At 36.4% G+C, this 17,299-nt stretch overlaps 1 protein-coding gene across 14 annotated transcripts in view; it reads left to right on the forward strand.

The window, feature by feature from the left end:
• The window catches only part of NBEA (neurobeachin), a 455,021-nt gene that overhangs the window by 399,888 nt on the left and 37,834 nt on the right, over positions 1–17,299 (forward strand). For all 14 annotated transcript variants that reach the window (XM_038127945.1, XM_038127964.1, XM_038127973.1 and 11 more), the window contains one exon: positions 10,364–10,531. In XM_038127945.1, coding sequence (XP_037983873.1) covers positions 10,364–10,531 — 168 coding nt within the window. The remainder of the gene's footprint in view (positions 1–10,363; positions 10,532–17,299) is intronic.

The following is a 17,299-nucleotide window of genomic DNA, read 5'->3' on the forward strand; positions in this document are numbered from 1 at the left end:
AGAATTAGCATTCTGTCTTGCTTGACAGAACCCTTTATTTTATAGCAGATTTTCCTTCCATGTGCCCAAATTATGGAAAGTTAAATTCAGTTATTTATTCTCTCATGAAAAAGCATCAGACATGCATGAGCCTGGAAATACAAGATAGCCTGAAAAATTTATGTCTGTTTCTCCTCACCACCTTCTACATCAAAAAATAAAAGAACACTATAAATGCTGATATCTTGCAAGCCATCTCATAGTCGTTATTCACCTGAAGATATGCACTTCCTGTTCATCAAGATGAACTGGAAGTGTACAAATGTGAACATAAGCAAAGAACAGCAGTCTTTGAAGAAATTCTGCAAAAGAACTACTCTGATGTAAATCATCATGTGCCCTCCAGAATTCAATCAGAAAGAACATTTCTGGTGTATATTTTTTCTTTAATTTTGATAGACAATTATTTTATTATTGATAAAGTTAATGCATGTATATGCTTTTAGTAGTTTTTAGGAACAGCAAGGTATATTCAGATGCTTTGGCCAGCAATACTCAAATTTATGAGTACTGAGCCATACCATATGTATGGTTCTGAAACTAGTTCTTCCTTAAAATGCTTATTGTTTGTCTTTCTTAAAGAGTCGGGACTGTGATTTCAATAAGCTGTGGGTTTCCATACAGTTGCAGAACTGTTCAGTTTATGCATTATTCCAAATAGTGCTTTTGTGGTACCATTGCAAATCTAGCTGTGTTGAATTGTTTGGGGTTTTTTTCTGATCAGTTTGGTAACTTAATTTTAAGAACTATTTGAAGAAATTTGTTCTTTGGGAGTTGATAGAAAAAATATCTCTATGAAGTTCAAAAGAATAGAAGAATATTATAAAACCAAACCTATTCCTAGATGTAGATGATTTAGAAGTATCCTCCATTTAGAAGAATAAGTAGTTTGACATATGTACCACAGTCTCCTAAGGAAGTGATGGCAACCTCATCACTTGAGACATATGAAATGTACTACACAAACCAGGAGAAGTGTATTCTGTCATTGACAGATTAGTCTACCATTGACAGGAAGAAGCTGAACAACATTTCTTGGTCAATTTCTCTTATACCAGATATATTAGAAAATTATTTTTAAAAACGAGTAATTGTCTGCGCTGCTGAAAAGAAATTCAAATGCAATTTTACTAGAAAAGAGAGAGGAGTACTGAAAGGATCACTGGAGTCCATTAGAATTCTCAAGTGTGGGATGTGCAGTCACAGGCTGGTGTCTCTGGAGTCCCCATGTTGCTGCATAGAGCCCTTTTTGGGTTGTGGTTGTGGCTAAACCTAACTGAGCCCAGGTGTAAGTGCACTAAAGTTGACCTAGAGGTTTAGTTTTGACATCTGAAAGAACCAAAGTGTGATTCCTTGGTGAAAACAGAGAAGCAAGCTGCCACCTATTGGGGGATACAATGAGATATGCATAGTAAGGACTCCCATTCTTAAATTTTGTAACAATCTTCCTCTTGTATTAATTGCATTTAATTAATATTTTCTTTCCACAATGTTGGAATTATTACTAGGAAAATAAAAGGGACTATGTTATAAGAGGTCACCTGGAAAAAAGCTTAAGCTTTAGTTTATTTAATTTCCCTTGTGCAATTCCTGCTTTTTAGAAAGTAGCATAGCAGCTCTCCACATTAAAGTTTTGTGCTGTTGAAGAAAACAGCTGCTTACACAAATTTAGAGTATAGCATTTAGACCTCCTTAGGGCGACAGGAGTTGATAGTAAGATAATGACTGATTCCACAAGTGTGTAAGTATGCTCAGACTGCCAGGAGACAGACAAACTGATGTCAAGACTAGAGTAGTATCATAATTACAGGCTTCAAATTATTTGCAGCACTTTGCAGTTTCTAAAATCACTAATTATCACCCATTTGTATCAGACCCTTCCTCTACTGTTTTTCCAGCCCTTTCCTCACAGATGTGGGCATTATGCCATTCTTGTACAGTTTTGCCAGGAGGCAGATCCTGCATGGCCTTTATTCACCCCATCATCTACTTTTAGCAAGAGCATGATCAGGAGCTGAAATTCATCTCTACACAGATACATACCATCTCCCAGTGAGCAGTCAGGAACCTTAAAAATGATAATAAAGTTAGGAACTGCCTACAAAACAGGAGAAAGAAGCATAGATTTATTTGAATTAGATGCAGAACATAGACTGAAAATCACCTTGGGAGGAAGGAATGGAAGATAATAAGAAGCAGAGGTCTGGAAACAAAAACAGTACCAAAAATAGAGCAGTGGAAAGGTAGGGGTGACAATGAACAGCAATTAGATTAGATAACATTCTGTAATTCTCTATCCAGCAGAAATAAGTGTATTTTGATCCCGTCTCGGAGAATCATTACATCACAGAGGATGTAAACAGTTGTACCTATCTATGGTCCTTTTGAGACTGCACCTGGAATATTGGATTCACTTCTGGGTGACTAGAAAACAGAAGCATTCACATTTGGATGGAGTTCAGAGGATAAAAGCAAAGTGAATAACTTTGGGAGTTTAAAGAGCATGATATATGCATAATATGTTACAAAGCTTATTATGAAGAGCAAGTAGCTAAAGAAGGATAATCCTTTTCATGAAAATGCAGATAGTATGTATAGTAAGAAGTAATGGAATTACAGTTTCAAAATGTAATAACTTGAATGTGTAATAATTTTTAGAAAAACTTCCTCACATGGGGTTTTATTAACACACACAACAAACTGCCAGTACCCCGTTTTTTTTGGTCACTAGAATGAAACTGGTCAAAGGAACAAATACAAAGGGATTGGAAAGTTTGACATTCCCTACCCAATGTCTGATTCCATTATTTGAACCAGCCAGCAGATGTATTATTCAGTTAGGTCATCCCCAGGCCAGGCTTTGACTGTTGCATTTTTTTCTTGCGGAAAAAAAATAGCCTGGGTGTGATGCTGCTGTGTAAAACACAGCAAGCTTGTGCAAGCCTGGAATTTCTACAGCAACTTAGCAAAGCAAGTAGAGAATATGTTTACAGAAAACTAAGGAATGTTTCAAGTAAGGGTTTTCCTTATCCCTTTTCTATTAAAATCAGCACTGGTAATTTCATTTCAGTGGGAAGAATCCTATGTAGTAGTGCATAACATACAGCGGGATCTTTTTTTCCCTAGCTGATGCTGTTTTCCTTTGTTCTTTTTTTTCTTTTTTTTTTCTTTTTTTTTTTTTTTCTTTTTTTTTTTTTTTTTTTGGTGTGTGCTTTCTGCGGGCATATATTATGTGTAATTTTATGTAGGAGTAAATAGAAATCCTTATATACTACTTGCCCGTTTATGGATGTAAGCATTTAAATAACAGCAAGAATTCCATCATTTCATCCTGATACTTACCAAAGAAAACACAGAACAGCCTAGGGAACATCACAGAGGCACAGTGTCATAAATCAGCACAATTTAACCAATTGGTTAACAAGCGTTACTAAAATTCTGTGCAAATGAATAAATAGCAGGCTGGGATTTTTTATTGTATCATTTGATTGTTCAGCTGGTTGTTTTACACTTCAGACTAAACATGGAAGTGGAAGTGGAAATGGTTTTCCATCAAAAGAGATTCCTTTAAACTTGTGAAAATTAGACTGTTTAAAAAGACTGGAAAAGACAGTCAAGTTACTTTCAAGACCTATTACAGTATCTTCAACATTTGATTTATACATCAGGGATTGTTGTAGCAGTTTTATTTATCCATACAAAGCTAGACTGATTACTATGGAGTTACTCATGAAACATTAATAAAGCACTATGTTCAATGCTAACATGATTATGGTCTGACCTCAGCAATGGTACAAAGGACAGAGGCAGAAAGTATCCCTGATAACATTACCCTAATGCTGGGCTCATCAATCATAATCTCCCAGTTTACCAGGGAGAAAAAAATCCACGCATAAAACCTTCCACAGATGTGCATCTGTAGTCCTACTCAGCCTCTCAGTCCCCACAGACTCAGAGCAGTCCGAGAGCCAGAAATAGAACAGACTCAGTCAGTAAGTCAAGCATGTTAAATCAAGGCAGGGAACACCACTGTGAAACACTGAAGCACAGCTTTTATAATAAGCATTCTTTAGTTTTGAAACAAAAGATGCAAGATTGTGTAATTCAAAGTTAATTATAATGTTATTTTAATTATGGCTTATGCACATATTGAATTACAAATTGCAGTGTTGAGAAAAATGTATTCGTGATAAATTACATTTTTGAAAGACTAAACAATGTCTTGTTTTTGTTATACATATTTTGTTCCTATTACATAACTGTTACTAAGATTGAATTTTCTTTCTGTCTCTGAAATGATTTATTTGCACTTCTCTGCTGCCAATTGCATTTTTGTACCATTCCCTGGCTATTCAGAAGCATGCATAGTATTTCATAATTAAAAAGCTTCTTGAATAGTCATTAGAAATATCTACTATGAAATCTCCATGCTATGAGAATCTGGAAGATCTTTTCTTCTTCCTTGAATTGTGATTCAGCAGCAATTGACATTTCTTTTCTACCAGATAAGCAGTAGATAAGGCTTGATATTACTTCCTCAAAATTGCTTTGATTTTATTTTGTGTATTGCCAAGGTTATGCAACTAAAACTTATTCAGGCAAAAGGGGTTTCAACCTACTTCTGATTTTTTAATTACTTTTAGAAGTGACTTTTTTAAACTTGCTATACTGCTGAAGAATCTTACTTATATTGTGAAGATACTTACATAAAGGATTGGTTTCTCTGCAGACATCCCTGAATAACCCAAATCTGCATAGTGTACTTCTTTGTCACTTCTATTAAAATATTACTTGGCTTAAAAGAACATAAATAATCTCAGATAGCAATATTGCCTGAAATACTTTATGAGGAAAGTCAAGGATTTCACTCTGATAGTCAGTGCAAGGAATAGTAACTGAGGAAGAGAAATATTTGGTGGAGAGAATCTGCAATCACTGCAGAGGACCATGGATATGAAGGGAAAGGAGAGAAACCCAGCTCACAGGCTGAAATGGCTGATGATCTGTTTTTGAGTAGATCTGTAAAACCAAACTATCTCAGAGTAATTATAGGAAAATATCTTTAAATATATGTTACATATAATTTAATAGCAAAATGGAAAGCTTTTTGGAGAGACAGGCAGCGTATGGATATGGAGAGCAAGGCAGCAAGGCAGGAACTGCAGAAAGAGAAGGTGCAACCATGGTCCAGACAAGTGGCAGCATCAGGGTTTTCCACTTCTCTAGTGACAAAAAATACCTGGATAGATATTTTTAAAGATCCAGAACTCCTGTTGTTTTACACAGCATATAGTCTGTATTGCAATAAAAACCACTGCCTCCTACTGACATGCCTGTGAAAAATACCTTTAATATCAAATTAGAAGGGGCATAGGGGAAAGTGTGCAGCATTCATGGAGGTCAGAAAAGAGCTATAGTAAGAAGTAATTTGGTTTATAATGACTTCATTTAGTTTTAACTAAAATAACTAAACTAAACTAACTACATCAACTTACTAATACCTCTTTCTATTTTCAACAGCTAGAGGTCAGATTTTCAGCCTGTGGAACATATGTGGTGCATACATTTGCCTGTAAACATGCAAAACCCACAGAACATGTGTACACTAGATGTATAATAATGCTTGCAATTTACCTATTAACAATAAAAGTCACTCCACTGGAAGCAATAACATGGTAAACACTTTCCTTAAAACAAAACTCATGAAAAAAACTTGACTGGAATGTTGCTATTTGAAAATGAAGCCCTAATATCTGTTCAAACAAGTTCATTTTGGGAGTGCTTGAATAAAACTCTGTTTTGTGTACATGATAGTTATGATAGATAACAAGGTGGATGTTGGCTCATTTCTGTTTAACTTTAAGAATTTTAAAAAACCACATTACAAATTAGGTAGATATTACATAATTATATAAGTAATAATTATTATTTTAAAAATGTTTCTATGGCTCATATTAAAAATACTCATAAAATTAAAGCCCTCAAAATAATTTATAATGCAAAGTGCTGATTTTTATGGCCATCACCAGCCTATTTTAAGGATATCATTGTTGTCTTTTTCTTTATGTTTTTCCTACTGTACCTACAAATTATGTTTTATACAGAAAATTCCCTCATCCTATTCCCTACTGAGCATTGCATATTCTTGAGAAAACAAACGATGTACCATTGACAGTGAACAGCTCATAAATTTTCAGGAGGCACTTACATGGAGGGGGAGTAGCCTGTTCATTAGAGCAAATTAGGGAGAGCATTCTGCAAGTATTGCATGAGTAGCGTTGCAGAAGTTCTTGGAAGAAACCAGGTCAGACCTGATACAAGAAGCTTTCCCCGACTAAAATAAATCCAGATTATAAAGCCTTGACCCACTGAGGGCGAGGTGGGACTTTGTAGCATTTTGCTGGCCCTTTGTTGAGGGCACCTTTCCTGTTTTTCATGCCTGGTGCCATACCCCACAGGACGCCCCAACTGGGAGGCCGTGAACATCATACAGAACCCGCTTCATCCTGCAGCTGGAGGCTGTGCAGTGCTAAGGCCCATGAAGAGCCCTTCTTCTTCACAGCTCTGGCTCCTCTCTCCACCTTCTACTCTGGTCCCTTCCCTAAATTCTGCGCTAAACCATGCAGCTTCCACTCTTCTGAAATATATAGCTCAAAATAATTGTATTCCCTTGCTATAAATTTCCTCAAAGTTTCTTCAAGGAACTAAGGTTCTTCCCCTTAGGAAGGAATTAAGGACCATTGTATCTGTAAACATAGTAGAATAAATCTGTTTAAATAATTGGAGACAAAGACATGATATGCAGCTGTTAAAAAGTAGATAATTTAATAAATTATTAAACAAACGGAAATCCATGTGAAATATAAGTTCTCCAAACCTGCCAGGATCAGTAAGACCTTCTCTAGAATGAAAAGGTGCTGAATAAGGGCTGGTCATGCAAGTGGAAACTGCCTTAGGGAAATATAACATATGTGTTCAACTCTCTTAAGTCTTTTAACTTGAAAGGTCAAAAAAAATGCAGTACCTCTCATGAGCAAGACTGACAAACTGGTAACAATGAACAAGGTACTCAGGGTACTTTTTACCTGAATCTTCAATGGCAACCTCTCTTTCCACACCTCTTGAGTGACTAGACTGCAAAACGGGGACTTGGGGAGCAAAGTTCCTCCCACTTTAAGAGAAGATTGAGTTGGTGGCCACCTGAGGAGCCTGAGCATGCATCAATGGCACCTGATGAGTTGCATCCCAGAGTCCTGAGGGAATGACCTAGCTGTCAAGCCACTCTCCATGAAATGTCATGGCAGTCAGGAGAAGTCCCTGGTGATTGGAAAAAGGACAACTTTACTCCCATTTTTAAAAAGGGTAGAAAGGAGAGCCCTGGGAACTACTGATCGCTTGCTTGGGAAGGCCATAGAATAGATCCTCCTAGAAGCTGTGCTAAGACATATGGAGAGCAGAAAGGGGATTTGGGACAGCCAATACAACTTCCCCAAGGGAAAGTCCTTCCTGACCAACCAAGTGGCCTTCTATGATGGAGTGATGGCATCAGTGGACAAGGGGAGAGTTGCAGGTGTCATCTGTCTGGCTTTTGTAAGGCTTTTGACATGATCCTTGGCAACATTCTTCTCTCTAAATTGGTGAGAGATGGATTTGATGGGTGGACTGGTCAGTGGATAAGGAATTGACTGGACAGTTGCATCAGCTTGGTGTTCACATAGACATCATTGACAAGTGGTGGTCTGCCCTGGGACCAGTACCATTTAGTATCTTCAACAATGACATAGACAGTAGGATCGAGTGCGCCCTCAGCAGATTTTCAGATGGTACCAAGCTGACAGTTGTGGTTTACACACCTGAGGGCTGTGAACCAGAGCTGTGAACCATCATCCAGAATGACCAGAAGATGTATAAGAAGCAGCCCATGGGAAGAGGTTCAGCAAGACCAAGTACAAGGTGGTGTGCCTAGGTCAGAGCAGCTCCCACTATGCACACAGGCTGGGGGATGAACAGATGGAGAGCAGCCCTGCCAAAATGACATGGGGATGCTGGTGGATGAGAGACTGGACATGAGCCAATAAAGTCTGTTTGCACGTTGGAAGGCCAACCTCATCCTGGGCTGCATTAAAAGCAGCATGAGCAGCAGGTCGAGGGAAGTGTTTCTGCCCTTCTGTTCTGCTCTGCTCTGGAGGGACCCCACCTGGAGTGCTGCATCCAGCTCTGGGGTCCTCAGGAAGGACATGGACCTGTTAGAGTGGGTCCACAAGAGGGTCACAAAGAGGACCAGGGACTGGATTTTCTCTCCTGTGAAGACAGAGTGAGACAGCTGGGATTGTCCAGCCTTGAGAAGACTCTGGGGAGACCTTATCATGACCTTTCAGTGCTTAAAGGGTCCTATGAGAAAGATGGGGACAAACTTTTAGCAGAACTTGTTGAGATACAGCAGCGGGTAATGGCATTAAATGCAAAGAAGATAGATCAGACAAGATATAAGGAAGAAATTTTTTATAGTCAGGATGATGAAGCACTGGAACAAGTTGCCCAGAGATGTGAATGTCTCATCTCTGGGAACATTCAAGGTCAGACAGGACAAGGCTCTGAGCAGCCTGAAGTAGTTGAAGATGTCCTTGTTCATTGCAGTGGGGTTGGGCTAAATGACCTTTTAAGGTCCCTTCCAACTCAAACTGTACAATGATTCCATGTTTTTGTGATTCTAACACCTGTGAGAGGATATTAGATGAGGAGAAGTGTGAAATAGACTCATTTTAACTGAGAATCAATTTTTTTCAAATTTATTGTCTGATCTTTGAGTAATCAAAAGTTCTGCTGTTTTAATGAAATGCTTTTAATATTCTAGAAAAAAAATGCTCATTTTGACCAAAGAAATACCTAATATTTTTTGTTAATTACATGCTAATAAATAAATAAAATAATAAATATATACAGATCAAAAGAAATTATAAATATGCAGAATTCATAAGCTCAAGAGAACTTTTAGGCTGATTGCTGCAAATGGATTTGAGGTGGATGCTAGAAAGATAACTGGCTTTAAATTCTAAATTCTTAAAAGCTTTATTACATACAAATAGAACATTAAAAACGGAGCATTTAAAAGTAAAGAAATGCTTTATTGGTTGTTGCTGTGGCATACTTAATTTTATCCTTGCATGCTAGCATCTTGCACTCTAACTCATGTAAAAGTCCTATGGAAAAGATTCTATGGTGTGATGTATTTGCTGACTGTATCATTTTGTACGTGCACAGTACAATATAATTAAGGACATGGCATTTTAAAATTATTTGTTGGGAGGCATGCTTTGAAACTAAATAGCATTAGTTTAATATTATTTAGTAGTAAGCAATGTTAATGCTATTTTAATGATATTGCATTGTGCATATGATAGCTTCTGATTTGAAAAGGAAACAACAAAATTTTGTATGGTTGTCTGCAAAATTTTTTTATGGCTTTTTATGGTATGTTGAACTTAAGCCCTTGAAAACTGAGCTACGTGTCAGCTCTTAAGCCTGAGCCTTCCCATCCATTTTTATCAGAGATAATAGTTACTGGTTTTGACAGAAAAGGGTCCAGTTTTCCACCAAAGCACAGAGAGCTCCTTTTCCATGAAGAGCATTACAGGGGAAATCTCTGAGGAATGGTTGTATGATGACCTAGGCATGGTTTGCCTTGTCTGAGGCTGGTCCTCCTTGTGGGGTGGTGGCATGGCATACCATGCCATGCCCTGTTTACTGGGGCTGCTGCCGGTAAACAGGGCATGGCATGGTACTACAGTGCCTGATGATTAGTTCTGAACAGCCTCCTTTTGATATAAATTAACAAAATGAATAATCTTTTCCCAAAGTTTATCAGCTTGTAAAATCTGAAATTTCCTCAGAAAGACATGAAGCTCTGTCCTAGCTGGCAAGTGTTTGTGCTGAGTAGTGGCACTGTGATAAAAGCAACAGAGGAATTTCCATTTTAGATTTAAGACTAATTATAACTAGTTTGAAAATTAGTTGGAAGACTGCTTTTTAAAATTCTCTTTCCCATTTCCATCTTTTTATTTTTTTGACACGTTACCTAACCTACTTGAAAAGCCCAGAAATTATTAAAATACTTACAGCTAGGAGAAACTCAGTAGCTGAGAAGAGAATTAGCATGATATAAAGGTGAAGGAAAAAGAGAATTTTTAATGATTCTCTCAAAAAAATAAGTTAATTTTTTTAATGTTTGAAAGATTTCAAATATATCACATAAGCCTGAAGAGAAAATGTAATGATGCCCGCTATGTTTTCTCAGTTACTTCCTAATCCTGAATTACACTTGCAGGCCCTGGAAAGCGAGTTTGTATCATGTCAGCTTCATCAGTGGATTGACCTTATATTTGGCTACAAGCAACGAGGACCAGAAGCTGTGCGTGCACTCAACGTTTTCCACTACCTAACATATGAAGGCTCTGTGAACCTGGACAGTATCACTGATCCTGTCCTCAGGGAGGTAGGTGTTTACTGTCATTTCATGCTAAAATCTGCTGTCATCTCACAAGAAATGGTACTCTTTCCATCTTTCACTGCTGAACAAAATGGATGTGTTTGACTTGATTCAGAATTTAGGCCCCAGATTTCAGAAGCAAGTATGAATAAACTAGTAATAAAACAAATGAACCTAATAGATTTAATATTCAGTTATGGTGTAGGAAATTACATTGCAATGTATATTCTTGAATATAGTGTCTGCTACGTTTTATAATTAACTTGTATAAAGTTCACTTAGTAGAACTGCAAAACTGGACAAAACCCTGCATCATAGTCATGGAGGACAAAAATCTAACCTTTACAGTCAGGTGATGGTGAAAATGTGTCTGAGAAAGAATGTATTTTCTAGAGTGACTGCAGCAAATATTTAAATTACTTTTAATCACATAAAGTATAATCAAGCTGTTATCAAAATAGAAAATGCTTTCTATTTGCTGTGCATTCAAGTACTTATGTTTATATATATGTATGAATGAAATATATATACTTTTGCAACGTATATGAGTGTTTTAAATACATCAGTAAATTTAAAAAAAAAAGTATTAAATATCCTGCTACATTTCCTTCCAGTGACTGTATTTGTTTTCACTAAGACTAATAATTTTAATGATGGTTTTCTAGTACCTATTAATTTGCATGATGATTTTCTAGCAACATTCATTTGTTGGCTAAAACAATTGAAATTTGGTGGAAAGTGTGAGGAAGCAACAGCTGCTAGATGAGTACTGCTGTGATGCAGCTCTGCACACAATCTTCCATTCCCCCAGATAGCTGCCATCTGCTGTATGCAAAACAGGAATAATGTACATTGCCAGGCAATGGGGTTTTGTTTGTTTGTTTGTTTGTTTGTTTCCAATCTTGCAGACAGAACTCTACAGATTTCAGAAAGAAGTAGATTCCAGAAAGCATTCATTCAACTAACTACTGAGTTTCATTTTTTTTTTTTTTTAATTTGGTTTGTTTTAGTTTTGGTTTGATTTGGGGTTTTGCAGGAGGTTTTTTTTGGTCTTATTTTGGTTGTTTTTACCAGTGCATTGCTGCATTCGGTTACATTTGGTGATAAGGAACAGAACTAAAAAACCATTCAGACCCCAGGCTTCCTAGAACTGGATTTTCACTACATGCACTGTAAAGCTTAGATTTTCTAAACAACTAATGTTTTCTTAGTTTTAAGACTGGCCACAATTGCTTTGACTCCCCCTGCCTCAAATATTTCATGTTGACATCTGCATAAAAATTTGCTGAATTTAAAACTTTGAGCATGAGAAGAGCCAGGCTCTTCTAGAGATAAGAAGAAGCAGTGTTTTTTAAAGTATAAAGCAGGTGTCCAGTGCTATGAATACAAGGGATTTGCATAGCTTAGGGTCCTGATCTGCACGGGCAGACTCCTATGTCTTGACTTTTAGGGTCTACTCCCACAGGGCAGATTGAAGGATTGAGGTCTATCTGTCTGTCTGTGTGCCTTATCTAACATCTTATGACATGATGAGACTCTTCAGCTCTCCTGGGGCTCTACTTGCTTGCATATCTTGTCATCAGAAATTTAAGAAAATTCATGGAGACGTTTTTGTTCACTCACTTGTACATCTAACCCATGCCCTTTAAGTCAATAACATGTAAACATCTTCTTAGGCAATTTGCATTGTAAATTTCTAAAAGCACAACTTAATCTTCATTGCAACAAGTTAGATTTGTACATAAATTTCATTGACAGCAATGAGAAGGAAAAATTACCAAAAAAAAAATATCCTCCTTATTTTTGTTATACATAAATAATAAAGTTGTAAGCATCCATTTAAAAATAGTATGCTTTTACTTCCAAGAGATCTCAGGATTGTTGATTTTTGGTTTGTCATAAGAAAGTTAAAAACTACTTTTAATTAATTTTTAATCAGAATTTACAGTACATGTTTAAATATAGATTGGTTTAGACCTGCTTTCTGTTTTCCTGGGATCTCTGTGAAACTAGTGCACATTCTCTGGCCAATAATAAAGCATTTGACATCTTGGTGATATAGAGGACCATGTATTTGATGGTCATGTTTCTGTTGTGAGTATTTGTTGTCCGATTTGTGCTTGTTTGGGTTTGTTTGACTTTATTCTAGCTTTTGGTAAATATTCCAGAAAATAAATTTAAAGCAATAAGATATTTTAAAAGCCTCTGAAGACCCCTTGTAAATACAGAAATTAAGGATAAGAACACTAGCACCTTTAAAATAGTGATAAAAATTGTTTATCATATTTTACAGTGGCAAGTGGTGGTATCTGGCATTTTAAATTAGAAACACTGCCATTTAGAATTAATTGCACCCTGCAGTTATCCAGGAAAATGCATCTCTTAGTATCCAAATTATCTTGATGTTTATTTTGTAAATAACCTAAAATATTGTGGTCCTGTGTCACAGAAGATGGTGAATGTTCTCAATTCATGGCTGTAAAATAAGCCAATCAATTCAACCTCATTGGCAGCAGCCATTACCAGGCCAGTGAGCTCAAGTATGGCAGTAACCGTGGCCATAAGTAATTTCATATTGAACTGAGTCCCAGGTGAATCTACCCAGTGAAATAAGTCTCCAGATAAAAAATACCCTCCCATTTAGCCTGAGCTGATTGAAAGATGTAATTTCAAAAGGTGGAAAAGGTGGTCACAGCCCTGTGACCTGTTTATGCTGTACCTTGGCCCTTTCACTTTCACCCTTTACTTGAGCACATCACTTATCACTAAAAAATATGTTCTTAGCTTTCTGTGAAGAATATTAAAGTTACTTCTGTAGTCATCTATCTCCAGAAAAAATATTCAGCAGTGGAACAATTGATCCCTGACATTTCTTACATCTTTTTCATGTGCTTTGGGAGCTCTCCTAGAAATCTCTTCTGTTTAGCATTGGAAAAATGGCCATCCTGTGTTATTGTTCTTTGCAGATCTATTAAATAGCAGATTTTCCATTTGATTTTCTTTCTTCATTTTCCATATAGAAAATTCCTACTGATAGAAATCACAATACTGGGATAGCGTTAAGTTTTAGATTGCTTCAGTCTATGAAATCATATACATCTGCCCCTGGAATACCTATTTGACAACTTAAGATCTGCATTGGATGGGTAAAATAAACTGGTTTCATTTCAACATAATCAACTTGATTTTTTCAAACAATTTCATAATTTCTGATACCACAACAAATAATTGGTCATGATAATTTACCTCAAGTTGTTACAAGGGCAAGAGGAAAGTCCTGATTTACATGCCCCATGGAATAAAAGTATAAAATTGAATTTTGTGGTTTCAATCTTTTATGATTAGAAATGGGTAAATTCTGCAGTTCTATCAGCTGTAATGCTCTCCTAGTCTTATGTTGAAATATGATTTTCATATTGTAATGAGGAGGAAAAAAATGTGTAACAAAATAAAATAAACATTTCACAGGCCCAAAATCCTTTTTTTTTTCCCCTCCACTTCAACCTTTTTTAAAGTAAAACCAGTGAGGTGGAGGCTTAAACTTGAACAGCTTAAGGATATTGATTCATTCTTACTTGACAGGCGGAATAATGGTTGCAGCACTAACCACAGCAATTACAGCATTAAAATGTCAAGAAATTAGAGGTCAGAATAACAGATAATTTTCTTCCTTTTGTCAGATTAAAAATTGACATTCTTTGACAGCACAGGATTTCTGGCTGAGAAAATTATGACAGCTTAACTCATCTTGTACTTGTAAGGCAGTAATTGATAATGAACTTCACCATGACAGTCTTCTCCTGTGGAGAAACATGACAGAACATCCCTGGTACAAAGCCTGTATCTCTTTTTAATATGTAAACAGTAGTTATATTGGACATTAGATGTTATTTGGAATTGTCTTTACTGTTAGTTTACATCATAATCCAAATCCTTTTCCACTAGACAGGCTTGGCTGACTACAGGGAATTGATTCTGAGAATGCAAATATATAAAGAACAATATAGGAAATATGGTTTATTTATAGTGCTTTGATGTTGCAGCTCCACTTCTTTGGTAAAATATAGTTCGTCCCCTCGTTTCTCCAGAATATCTGTAGATCTTAGGAGCTCTTTTCTTCCCCAAACACCTGAAAATGAGGGTACTCAAAAATCCATTGACTTCAAGTTAGGAACTTAGATGGCACAAAGTGTTGTGGCTGAAAGGAAACAACACAGCCATACTGGTCATTAGAAAATGCAACAGACGAGACAAAATTATTTTTATTTGTTACTACATTAATTTAATCCCTTGTAGATGAAACACAAAATAATTAAGTAGACTGTTTAGTGCGTAAAAGGCTAATCATGTGTAGTACTGAAAGCACATCTAACTTGCAGAAAAGTACTATTTGGGGGTTTTTAATTGTTTTGGGTTTTTTAAATCATAGCCAGATCTCTGTTTATTTCCTTTTTTTTACACTTTCACCTTGTTTGTGATTAGAAATACTTTGAAAAATTGTTTCAGTTTTTGGTTTGCTGTGGACTTAAGGCTATGTATCATCCTTGTGTTGAGCTGCAAATCCGACTTAGCAGTGCAGTACAATGACTTTCCTGTGACTGCTGCATATTCACCATATGCTTGCATCTCCCCAGTCCAGCAGGAATTGTTGCAAAGATGTAGTAAAGCAAGGCAGTGTGAACCCAGTGGGCTCAGATATTTTTCCCGAGCACCTGTCAAGATACCTGAGCATACTTGCAACGCACACAGCAAATTGAAAAATGATTAAAACTGCTAGTGTTTGACAGGCATTTGCTGTGCCCATAAACTAATCCTAGTAGGACAGTTTTTCTGGCAGCTAACAGAGCATATGGCCTATGCAATATTTATTTCTTTGGTGATGACTTGATATTTAGCATATTTAAATAATTTGAAAAGTCATAATGATGCGGTAGTCTTGCAGTGCTTTTCAGCTACCCTCATTTCTGGGTTTTATTTTTCCTCTTATATTTTCTTCTGTTATCTCTTTCTTTGATCTGACAGGAATAACAAAGCATCCCTCTGGATCTGCTATAGTGAAATATGCCCACAGGAAGCAGAGTAGATCACATCAGTTTTCACTTTTTTTTTTCCTTTCTTTTTTTTTTCCCCCTCTTCTTGCTGAAACACTTTTTGCTACTACAGAGGGCTGACATGATAGGGCTGTCAAGACTCAGCAAGATAGATATATCTTTAACAAAGGGAGCTGGAGTGCTAGCCCTTCCCTGGTGACTGAACCTGGCAAATTTATGAGGAAAAAATTAACACACTATTCTAATAGCACTGTATAACACTTCCAAGGTAGCACCAGCCCTTGCCACCAAGTGCTTGCTCTTCCTTTCTCTCAGTTATTCATATTTATTCTGATTTCATTTTTAACTTGTTAAGATCTTTTTCTTCTGGGAGCTGTTTCTTTGATGTGACAAGAATATCAAAACCACCCCTATGGATCTGCTTGATTGAATTGTACCCACAGCACTGGCCATTTATATGTTCACTTGTATTTAATTGCCTCCATACAAGGAATGGTCTTTGCTTCCTTTCTAGGAGCAGTCCTGTTTAGGCATGAATATGGATAATGGTGAAATTAGTTGGAAGCTGCATGTAGTATCAAATCTGCTTTTTTCAAAGTTAAGTTAAGGAATTCAAGTAAAAAATGTCATCAAAGTAGAAATTATTTTCCTGTATGCTAAGGGCTCTATTCTCTAAGAAATGTGTATTGCGTTCTATTGATTTTTGTCAAGAAATCTACTTCTTCTTCATCCCAAATAATGTTTTTCCCAGACACACAGAACAGGGATTTTTTTTCCAAATTGATACTGGTTTGGGGAAAAAAAATTTGATTATTTTGTACTATATTTGGCCTATGTGTTATGTTGCATTAAGGGACAGAATATTAATGGATTTTTTTTAAATGTTTCACACCAGGAACATGTATGGATATAATACAATAATTTGTATGTCTTTCTGGTGAGTTTCAGAGCACTGTGTCATTCTCTAAATGGAAAAGGGAGAGTTTTTATTTGTCACTTTGTTATGATAACTCTCTGTAGATCAAGAAGCGAAACACAGGGACTTTTTGAGGGTGAGATATTTATTTCTGTAGATAAAGATTCCTGCAGAAGACACAGAATATAGGAAAAGACAGATTCTATTAAATCAGAATATCCAATAAGGAATTAATATAAATTGCATGAGGTCAGTTACTACACAGTAATTGCCAAACCTATAGGCTTCTACTAGGATACTAATGTGTGCCCTTCCATGTGTTTGTTGTTCAGAGAAAAGGGCTTTCAGAAGGTGTTTTCTTCAGAATTACCAAAACATTTTAATTATGCATCCAATTTGACTGTGAAGTTAATTTTTGGGAGGACCTACCCTAACTAACACAAGCCATTTATAACAAGTAGTCAAAAATCACAATCTGATCCATAGGGCACCCTTTTAAAAATGTCATTATACCATTGCTTAAAACAATTATCCACAGTTAGATCAGGGATTGATCATGATATCTCCAGTTAAGGAATGTATTAAAGATGAGAGATAGTATTTCAAAGAATCCGTGATGATCTGAATTCATGAACATTCCTGGATCGTGCTGTTACATGTTTATGAGAATTCAAAACCTTTTCAGAATCAAGAAAAGACATAGTCTCTCAAAGTAAAACAAATGGCATTTGTTTGTGGAATACAGGTGGGTTTTTTGTCCAAAATGGCCCATTAGAAGGTTTGGGGGTTGTTTATTTTTTATTGTAC

Source organism: Motacilla alba, chromosome 1 (assembly GCF_015832195.1).
Source record: "Motacilla alba alba isolate MOTALB_02 chromosome 1, Motacilla_alba_V1.0_pri, whole genome shotgun sequence".
NCBI lineage: Eukaryota > Metazoa > Chordata > Aves > Passeriformes > Motacillidae > Motacilla > Motacilla alba.